The following is an 11,961-nucleotide window of genomic DNA, read 5'->3' on the forward strand; positions in this document are numbered from 1 at the left end:
TACAAAAAAATCAACTACCTTTTTTTTTCTCAACGATAAAAGATGCAACTTTCATAAAAGGAACTCTTCAATGCTACCAAAAGATGTCGAAAAACATTCTTTTTTACAAAATAGATAGATGGATGGTCTGTTAACTGTTTGGACACGATCACATAATACTCAATTAGACTTCGAAATGTATCAATAAATAAAGGTTAAAGGATTAAAAGTAATAATTGTATCATAAATAACACCTTCAGTCAAGTTTAACTATTAAATTGACAAGATTAACAAAACTAATAAATCATCAACTAAACTGTACCACAATCAGAATTCATCCAAACACAATTTGTCAAAAGAAATAACAAATAAAATAAAAATAAAAATGTATCAAGAAAATTAAACTGCCAGTTAATTAACTGTATTGCAATCCATGATTTTTTTACCTTCCAAATCATGACAATATATAAGTAAAGACTGAACTAATAACAAACACCATAAACAACCCTATTTTCTTTCCTGTTTTCCTATATGATTTCCTATGTTGAATGTTGATATATTTCCATCAACTTTGTACACCTCATCATCTGCTACCATATACTCTACCAGTTTTCATATTCCAACAAACTCTACACGCGAATCCTCCAAAACTTGCAGTGGTTCACTCTGGTGATTTCGTTTGAGCTTAGTAGGCTGATGGTTAGACCAATACTCATGTGCAGCCAAGACCCGGTCCAATAAGTACTGGGGCACCGGCGCACCCCTTCTTTGTTGAGGGGCTATGTTAGCTGTGTGGACCAGTGTTTTCCACTTATCCTGTATATACACATCCAAGTTACAAACTTTTCGTATCGGTTACAGATAAAAATAACAGTGTTGTAAGCATTGGCGGAACCAGAAAGTTTTTTCACTGGGGACAAAATCCTTTTTAAAAGCGTTTACGTAATTTTTTTTTTCTTCCATGAAAATACAACCTTTTGGGTCATGGGCTTTTAGGTTGAGGGCAAAATCTGGAGGCTTTTGAGAGCAAAATCAAATTTTAAGCCTGAAAATTTCAAATCCACTAGGGGCAAAATCAAAAAATCCAAAATTTTAATACTGAAAATTTCAAATCCACTAGATTTTCAAATCCACTAGGTGCGGGCGCCACGCCCTGCCCCTATGTAGTTTCGCCCATGGATGTAAGGTACTATAAAACTTAAAATAGAAAGTAGATTTACCACCTTTAAGTCCACATAAGTTCGATGATTTGCATCAGCGAAAGCACGCATTTTGATGTTACACCATCTGAAAGAATCAAGATTTGGCAACAAACACGAGAAAAGTAACATTAGTAAGTTTACCTAAATAGCATGATATTCAAAAGTGGCAATTTCATTATATAGGGTTTGATCAGGGCGACAATTTATCTCCAGCGAGACAAACAAATAAATTCAACGTAGGTACGGGGGAAACATGTCACGGGCATTTGAAATCTAAAAACGTATTTGACATGTTAATTTTCTAAAGAATGATATATAAACCTTGGATAAAAAGTGTTATGAGCTAAACTAACATATTAAAAAGTACTAATTTTAACCCGTTAATGACATCAGATATACTTTTTTGTAAGTATGTGTTCATACCTTCCGGTTCCAAGAGTTTCAACTGCTTCCACAAGTGCTTCGACCTCCGATACAGAAAATGGTCTCCTAATTCTACGCTTTGATTTGTGGTCGATCGCTTGTAACGAGTGGGACCCATCTTTCAACGGTGGGACCGGCACTAGGGCTTTGTTATCTGCCACTCTTTCTTCTGTTAGTACTTCAGTTTGTAACGGTATAATTTCTTGATTTGAATACCCCACATTCATAGTGGGACTTACTGTATGGCTGGCAATAATAATAAAACAATTCTTAAAATGGAAAATTCAACATCATATATTGAAAAAACTGATGAAAAATTTCCATATTCTACCTTGATGGCGGTTGACTAGTTTCGTTTGGTAGCGACAATTCAGATAAACAAGGCTCCAATGTAAACCCTAATGTCTCGAGGTTAGAATCAAGAGAAATGCCCGTTTGTTGTAGGGTTCGGTTGTTGTCTTTGACCTTTTTGCCCTCGAGAAGTATCCCAACATGTAATTCTCCTCCTAGGTATGCTCTGACAGCTTCCATAACCGTCCTCTGTATAAAAAAGTTTGAATCACGATTTAAACCCTAACAATTTCTTTTCCAAAACTTAATAAATACACAATTAAGGGAATTTGACATATTAAGAAATTGAATTAAATGAACGAAACTACTACCTTCAATGAACCTACAGTTGCGGTTTCTGGTATCTCAACATAAAGTTCGGGCACTTCAAACGACTTAACACTAAATCTCACTGCAAAAAAAAACTTACTTATGACTATCTCATCCAAACAATACATATGGATACACGTAAAACATGTTTAAATAACAATAAAATTCAGGAAAAGGAAGGACCTTTATCTGAAACGTTTGAGTTACTATGATGAAACAGCTTCCTCCTTTTAGAAGGAGCGTTCATTTGACACATTTCTCGTTTGTATATGTTTTTCCTATTTTGGTAACACGGTTTCAATCCACCTAAAACAAGCAACAAATAAACTTATGCACAACATTTAAAATATATCAAAACGGTAAAATTTCAACTTACTAGTAGGGTTAGCGAGTTGACAATCTTTCTTTGCGGTTAGTTTCTGGTATCTCGAAGTCAACATTTTCCTCATTCTTCTATACCCTAAACGTGAACGTGACCTAAATGCCCTCATTTTAGTCAAACGACGGTCAAATCTAAAAAATTTATCATCATCATCATCATCATCATCTGTTATATCCATCTTTACATTTCCTGTGTTTACACAATTCTTATACAAGGGTAAGTCAACACCACTAAACGGTCTATCTAGAACACGAGTATTTACACACGAGTCAATAAAAGTCAACTTTCCATTTTGATTCTCTACCACCTTCAATTTACCTCCATTTTCACCTTCATAACCTTCCAACTTAACATTACTTTCTGCTTTCTTTACAAAATCAGATACATGTTCCAAACCAGAATCATTATCAGATTCTAGTGACTCCATTGGGTTGACTTTGACTTTGACTTCAGATTCTTCCTGCTTTACAATTGGAACGTTAACGCTTGAAGTTGAACTTTCAGTTTCTTGCAATAATTTTTCGGCTACATCTGCCAACAGCTCAAATGCACATAGATTACCATTCTCTGATGATTGCATATGTGTATCAATCTAAATCAACAACAAAAAATTTCAACTTAAGTTTCAACAAATCATACGAAAAAATGGATAATGATGAAAAGTATAGTATGATATCAACTAACCCTTAAGGATCTAGGAGCTTTAGGTACCACAGGTGGTTTGAAACCTTCATATTGTCCATAATATATACTCTTTTTCGACATAATTTTTTATGCATACATTCGAATAAAAGATGATCAACCACAGCCTACCTGTTATTAAACAACAATTATGAATCATCATATTAACTTTCTATTATTAATATTATATGATAAAAATAAATTACAAATTAATCCATAATTAAATTTCCATTTTTCAATTTCAATTATGCAAATATTTCAACCAACAAAAATTCCATATTTGGATCATTTTATAGCCATATTTAAATATAGTAAATCATTAAATACGAAATTAAAGATCTAGTTTAACTAATACATAAACAAACCCCAATTGGAACTCTCTTGGATCTTTATAATGCAGATAATTTAATTTAATTATTAAATAAATCATTAAATTCAAGTCAAATATTTTCAACAAATTTAACAAAAAATGGAAATATTTTATTTTACTAAAACATATTATCTGAACACAAAAAGCATGCAACTTCGTGATTAATTAACTTTTAACACGAAAATATTACAAAACCTTATTTTGTATCAGAGATATAGGGACAAATTACACAACTGGACGAATTTAAAAAAATTTAGCTTAAACCCTAAAGAGATCGGACAAAATCTCGGATTAAAACATACATTCACATACAATTTACATAAAATTAAAGGAAAATACGTATAATGAAGAAATATTGGGAACAAACGAGAGAGATCGCGTAAATTTACCTGATTTGAAATGGAAATTCGTTGATCTGAGTAATTTGCGTTATAAATTGGAATTTGTGGTGAAATTGGAAATAAATTGTGAAGATAAATTGTGAAATCTAGGTTTGATGAAAAAATGGGGGTTTTATGGAGGGAGAAATTGAGAGAGAATTAGGAGAAAACAATGAGAATGAGAATGAATAATGAAAGAGAAAAAAGAAAGAAACTGCTTAAACCCCTTGTTTTTGTGTCTGTAGATTAATTTATTTTATGTATATGTATAATTGTAATGTATTTGTATTTGTATTTGTATTTGTATAGTAGTAGTAAATAAAGGTAAAAAGGTAATTTCAATATTGTATTGTATTTGGGTTTACTATAATTAGAAGGGTAAAGACGTAAAGTTATTATATCATTTAATTTTATGCAGTACTATTTATGATATTTTGATGACAACTTGTTTTGCAAGCTACTGCTAATTACTAATAATGATATTTTGAGGATTTATAAAATGTTCGTGATCTCAAAATTTAGCGTAAAAAAAGATGCAAATATTAATCAATGATTCGGTCTACTTGACATATAGAGAAGGTGTAATGTGTTTGCTTTCAGACTTTGTTTAGTGCTAGTTGCTTGGTTGTGACTCTTTCTTTTGGTCGTGTTTTGCGTTTTTTTGGGGTTGCAGTACCTTGCTGTAGCCATTGGGCATAACTTGTTTCGATTCCTTTATTAATTTTTAATAATATTCATTGGAGTAATCCATTACTCAAAGAATCAAGAGTTTGTCTATTTATATTTTGGAAATTATAAAAGAGACTCAAGTTGAATTTCCATTAATTATATTTCATGATTATTAATATACATTTTTTTGTCTTTAAAATAAATGGAGGTTTCAAATTTAGATATCACTAGTAGTATTATTTGATGTGGCTTAGAATACGATCGATAACAAGATAATTTCAATTAGCTGCATACATTTGAATGAAAATGTTTACCCTCTTCAAATAGTGTAAACCAAATTAACCTTATTTGTTTTCATGTTTTTGATTCATAAATTAAATTCAATTAAATAATTTTGATATTAGATGCATGAATGAATGTAGAATGTAGTAGAAAAATATAGTAAAAGACGTAACTCCAGTTAGTGATACGAGGAGCTAAAAAAAACGAAACGTGTAATATATAGATAAAAGGTAAACTCACATTTGGCCTATACGTAATACTTTTAAACACGTTGTCTTGTAATCTCAGTTGGATTTTTTTTCTAGTAATTGATTGATGGCTTGAGTTGAATGAAAATAAATATAAAAATACTCGATATTTTCCCGTTCTAATTCTTTTGTCGTTATGTTTTTCACTTTAATACACCTCAATGTCAAGATGAATGACCATTTAGAATCTGGAAAGATTGTAAAACATGGTGTGCTTTAGTAAATAAAAAATATTACATCCGTAAATAAAAACGAATACAAGCAATGATTAGAGGGGTAGGTTGGTACTTGTGAAAAGTATAAATTAAATAAACGGTTTGGGTAGAACAGATGACCAAGACTATTTTTAACTCTGGCGGTGATGTCAGAGTCAAGTGATGTATTTTTTTGTAATGTGACAATGTCAAGAGATGAAGTTGGATAAGACTGTTTCCAACGCGGCGTCAGATGGGCCCGCGTCAGACTCGCTGGCAGTAGGTGACGCCCCTGACGCCATTAACGGGGCGTCAGATTTTGACGCTTGGGGGCGTCAGTCTAAGATTTGACTAAAAAACGGTCTTCAAATGGTGTGCAGGCTTCATCTGATTGGATGGGGTAATATATCCGTTACCCAACGGATATATACCCGTTTTTTTTGTTTTTTTAAAAAAATTCAATTTTTACTAGGTGTGATCACAAGAAACCGACCCTTATGCTTGAAGCTGTTGCTTCTTATGACTTGTGGATTTGACATGCTTTTTTTGGGATGGCGGGTTCCAACAATGATATCAACGTTTTGAACCAATCACCTATATTTGATAAACTTAAGAACGGAACATTTCCATCTGCACCATTTGAGGTAAATGGGCATGAATATAGCAAAGGATATTACCTTGCGGATGGTATATATCCCGATTGGGCAACTTTAGTTAAAGGATATTCATGTCCTACTGAAGAACCAACGATTAAGTTTTCAAGATTTCAAGCTAGTGCCCGAAAGGATGTAGAGAGGGCATTTGGGGTTCTTCAAGGTCGTTTTCATATTATACGCCTAGCTTCACGAAGTATGAGCGTTAACAGGATGCGAAGAGTGATGGAATGTTGTCTCATATTACATAACATGTGTGACGATCGCTCCAAATCCATATGGACGAACACGTCATTCATCGATTTCATTGCGAGGTATTTGACCTCTATATGATACGTTTTGTAAACATTGCATTCTTTTGAAAAGGCACACCATAAATGAATATTTAAATCAAAGTTTTTCGACATCTGATGATTTCTACATATAGACAATCACCGTAAATAATAGTTTACAATAGTACTTCCGTTGACAATGCAGTCAAAATAAGATACATGGTGATGATTTGGTGAATGCAACGTTTCCTTGAAAAATATGCCATGTACGACTCCATGCACATAGCTTGTCTAACATATAAGCAAGCAGCGGAAGACTTCTAGGAAACCTGAGAATAAACATGCTAACAAGTGTCAACACAAAGGTTGGTGAGTTCATAGTTTTAGTGTTTCGCATAATCTGTATATAAAAGTGGATCACAAGATTTCAGTTGTTTCATCCAGAAACGTTTATCAAAAGTTTGTCAATAGATTCTACGTAACAGAGCACCCTGGTAATTAAGCTTTAACGTTATAATGATAAATACCCCATTCGTTTTAATACACGCAAACCAACATGTCCTAAACTCAAATAACACACGTCCGTTAAAAGGCTAGCGCTCTAGCTCGGACGGGGATGTCAAGCCCTATGGATCCATATACTGTTATTCGCGTCCACCAGTCCATATCCTATGTACTGGCAGCTACTAATTACCAAAGCTAAGGGATTTTCGGTTCAAACTCAGTGTAGAATTAAGTATGTACTTGTATCCATTGCGTTTAAAATAAATTGCAAGTATTCTCAGCCCAAAAATATATATTGCAAAAGCAATTAAAAAGGGAGCAATGAAACTCACCTTAGCAGCACATAAAGTTGTTCATCGTAATGTGATCGAAACTCGGAATATCAAATAATCGTAGATCTCAACCTAGAGAACATATATTGGTCAATAAATGTCTATCAAACTAGGTCAGGTCATAGTGTATCACAATCCTAATGCTCGAGATCGACATACAAAAGTTTATCAAAAGTCATTTTTGACAATAGTTCAACAAAACGAGTCGTACCTTGTATAATGATTCATTTACTCGGTTGGTAATATTCAAAAAATCCATTTTATCAATCTCGTAAACAAGTTGTTTAAATCTTAATTGCAGATTCAAAAGCAATTTCAATTAACGTCAATCATAATTCAGTTGATCATATCTTTTAATCCGTTCATCGAAACTATTCGGTGTCTAAATGAAAAAAGTTACTGATTTTTCGCCAGCTTTCCAAAAACATGTATATCATATACCTTTTTCCAGTAATATATGTATTTAATTCGTGATTCATTATAAACTATTTAACGACGAAATTTAGCATACAAACATGTATAAATATATATACTCGAGCACTAGACATGTATACACTATTAATTTATAAAAGATAAAATATAAATGCTTACGTATCAATATTGTGATTCAATATTTCAGAAAAGTACGTAGACGCAACAGAGATGATAAACATTATGTTTGACTTGCGAACAATACCCATGAACATTACCCATAACCTCCATAGCTATAACCCATATTTTCCTTAGCTTTAATCCGTTTGAAAACCCATTTTGAAAGTGACACGTTCATAACCTCGTCGTAGTATTTTATGTATAATACTAATAATAACGATACCTAAAAATACTTATAATAATAATAATAATAATAATAATAATAATAATAATAATAATAATAATAATAATAATAATAATAATAATAATAATAATAATAATAAATAATAATAATAAATCTTATACGGAGTAATATAGATAAATATGTGTGTGTGAGAATTAGGCCAGAACTCGATCAATTTATAGAACCTTTTCTGAAAAAGCACCCCATGCGATCGCATGGGATTTGTGCTTCAAGGCCATGCGATCGCATGGCACCCTGGGACAGCTCACAAATTTTTAACTTCTTGTTTGCCGACATAATTTTATATTATATATATAATATATTTAATTTATATAATTAATTATATATTATATTAAATTCACATGCATAGTTGACTTGTAATTTTTGTTCTGATAAGTCGTACGTCATCACTCGACTTATGTCCCGGTTCCGGTTTTTCAAATGTCCTTTCGTACGCTGAGAAAACTTGCATTTTACGTTTCGTGTCACGTACATTTGTCAAAATATAATCTTAAATTATCAATAAACTATATTATTCAAAGTGTATCTTAAACTTTCGAGTGTTTTGGTCATTTACTTCTATAAATTATTGTCTCGCTATTTGTTAATATATATATATATATATATATATATATATATATATATATATATATATATATATATATATATATATATATATATATATATAATAACAAATCGTTTTATGACCAAGTTAATATATATTTTCAACATTCATAAACACGTTTTAAATATACGTCGCAAGTTATTCATACAATTAATATTCCAACTTATCATATATACTCAAATAAATATTTAAACCAATAAGTTTAATGTACGGTATCAAACAATTAATACATTGTTATGTTTTCAAGTTATAGTATATATATATATATATATATATATATATATACATATAATTGTTCGCGAATCGTCAAGAACAACCGAAAGGTATTTGAATATATGAAAGTAGTTCAAATTTTTTTGAGATTCAGTTTTACAGACTTTGCTTATCGTGTCGAAAATGTTAATCATACAAAGATTAAGTTTAAATTTGGTCAGAAATTTCCGGGTCATCACAGTACCTACCCGTTAAAGAAATTTCGTCCCGAAATTTGAGTGAGGTCGTCATGACTAACAATAAAAATGTTTTCATGATGTATATGTGTTGATAAATAGAGTTTTATCACCGTTGAATAATATGGATAAAACAATCCTATTTCTCGAGGCGTATGAGAGAAGTTATCGTAAAAGAGTGAAATGAAAGAAATGGAGATTCGTCTTAACTTTTGACGTAGTTATGATTGATTTCCAGAATTTAAGGAATAGAAAAATCTTCATAATCTAAATAAGATTTGATTCTTCGAAATTTAAGGAAATTAAGATTTCTTTTAAATGCGTAATCTGCCTCGATTGCTATGTCTGATATTTTGCTATAAATTAACCACTTCCGTTTCATTATTTTCACCACTCCTACATCTTCTTCCTTATTTCATACTTTCAAAAGATTGTGAAATGCTTAATCCAGTTCTGATTCTTGATATTTTCTTGGCTATCGTATCCTTCATTCTTCTTTTTCATCTGCCACCAGAGGAAATTATTTTCTTCTACTATTACCTTGGGGTTATAGTATTTTTCATTTTCCCGTATCTTTATATTGCTATACGCATTGATATACACGGTTTATAATATATGTGTTGTTGTCAGGCTTTATATTTTCCCTTATATTTAAAAGCTTCATGCTTTTGTTTTTCCTTCCCGACTTCAAGTCAAGCGAATAATGGTCCAGAATTCGTAGCTATACATTTCGGAATGAACATAATTAATGTTCTAAGAAAGAAACGGTAATGGCACAATCTGACTTGTCAAATTACCAGAATACCTCGAAAAAGACCGAATCATCAAGAAAAATATTTTCTTGATATGTTTAGAGGTTAGATAGAATGAAAGAGTTTATGTAACATGGTTCATGATGAGGGTGTGATCTGTGAACCTTTGTCACGTTCCATTAGAAACTCAACATGACTTATTGTAATATAATCACGTTGATCAAGTGTAACGACCCGGAAATTTCCGACCAAATTTAAACTCTAATCTCTATATGGTTCCGACACGATAAGCAAAAACCCTAAAGTTGACCCGCACTTTTTCGATCGTTCTATACTTATAAGATTAATATTTACATAAATTAAACCTTACCAACATGATAAGCAATCCAAATTGTTGAGACTTATGTTTTCGAAAAGAGTTTTACACAACGTTTGACCGTCTAGTTTGACCGATGATATCACGAACCATACAATATATGATAATTATACGTTTGTGTATATATATGTATATATACATATTTAACATGATTAAGGAATGTTTTAATACCTCATTTTATATTAATAACAACAAGTTATATGTGTATTTTGAAACTACTAACTTAAGTTTTCTAAACGATAACTATACGTAACGTTATTTGACATAAATACTTAAGACATATAATGTTTATACATATATTGTATAAGTAATGTATTTAATCACTTTTAAGAACTTAAATACATAAAATCATATAAGTGTATTCACAAAAGATAGCTATATTTGAATCCTCATTCCATTTTTCACAAAATTTCTATACGTATACCTAGAGTATTTGTACTCGTATCATACCAAGCTTCTATACGTATTTACTATTGGTATATACACATCAAATCACCACCTAACCAGCCCTTATTCATGCCTTATGTATAAGGTAATTACTTTTGAATCATTGCAAGACTAATTACAAAAATACAAACTAGAATTTTGTCATGTTATCCTTAAAGATCACATTTTAGGAGTATATATGTATCATCATTTTTGATTCATTTTTACTTCAATCTCTTAACTAAAAACACACACTCTTTCTTACTCTCTAAACTCCATAACAATCCAGCAAAGTTCCATAAAGATCTAGCTTCAAAAACCATACTAAAACACCATAAGAAAACCATACAAAAACACTTCAAGAAAACCTTCCAAGAACACCAACTTACTTCCAATCTTTCATCCACTTCCATCACCCTTTTGATTTTAGCTTCTTACTTCTCTTTTACAGCAACTTCATCCAAGGAACTTGAGGTAGAATCTATGTTCATAACCTTATTCGATTCATATATATATAGCTATCATATTTTGTGGTATACAAGTTTAACAACAAGAACATAGTTTGAATGTTTTCAAACTTGTTTGCAAACTAAATAGATCCTTCTAACTTAACTTTTAAAATACTTCAAGACATGTAACATAACTTATTTATATGTTAATTTAACAAGGTAAAACTTGGTTTTTCAAAGTATAAGTATTTTTGGAAAAATGGTCATTAAATGATTTTGTTGTAACAAAAATGTTTAACTTCATATGTTTCACTAAACTTTCACCTATGCCGTATGATTTTGAATACAAACCAAGGTATTTACAGTTCATAGTCTTAAAGAAGAACTCGATCCAAGAAGATGGCAATTTGAATCAACGAAAACGGACTTGTAACGAAGAAACTATGACCAAAACAAAATTGGCTATCCTAGACATTTTCAACTTCGGGATTCATTGGAAAAATTTACATAAAATCACATACTTCTAAGATAACATGATATTTTATATATATGTACTCATAATTCAATTTCATATGGTTCAGGATCACCCGTAAGCAACACGAGAAGATTAATCATAAGATCCCATGTTTGTACGCAACACGTCATTTGACAACACCGGTACTTTATGTACGCAATACGTCATTTGACAACACCGGTACCGTGGGTCAAGATTAATCTCGACCAATACATATACGTTGGGGTTTTATTTATTTCGTTGGGGGTTTTATTTATTGCGGGTATATTAAACATCTAAAAATGAACCATTAAAAATTGAATTGCTAACCTCGGACAGCTAACTT

The 11,961-nt window shown here is 31.3% G+C and overlaps 1 protein-coding gene across 1 annotated transcript; it reads right to left on the reverse strand.

Moving 5' to 3' along the window:
- Window positions 1-447: 447 nt before the first annotated feature.
- Window positions 448-3,226, reverse strand: LOC139869208 (telomere repeat-binding protein 3-like). The gene is made up of 7 exons (XM_071857528.1): window positions 2,641-3,226; window positions 2,448-2,570; window positions 2,267-2,346; window positions 1,936-2,144; window positions 1,605-1,850; window positions 1,203-1,266; window positions 448-795 (listed from the first exon to the last, which is right to left on the reverse strand). Exons 1-7 carry the CDS (start codon window positions 3,224-3,226, stop codon window positions 592-594), a joined length of 1,512 nt encoding a protein of 503 aa, XP_071713629.1. The 3' UTR covers window positions 448-591.
- Between the last annotated feature and the right edge of the window lie 8,735 nt (window positions 3,227-11,961).

This window comes from Rutidosis leptorrhynchoides, chromosome 9 (assembly GCF_046630445.1).
Source record: "Rutidosis leptorrhynchoides isolate AG116_Rl617_1_P2 chromosome 9, CSIRO_AGI_Rlap_v1, whole genome shotgun sequence".
Classification (NCBI taxonomy): Eukaryota; Viridiplantae; Streptophyta; class Magnoliopsida; order Asterales; family Asteraceae; genus Rutidosis; species Rutidosis leptorrhynchoides.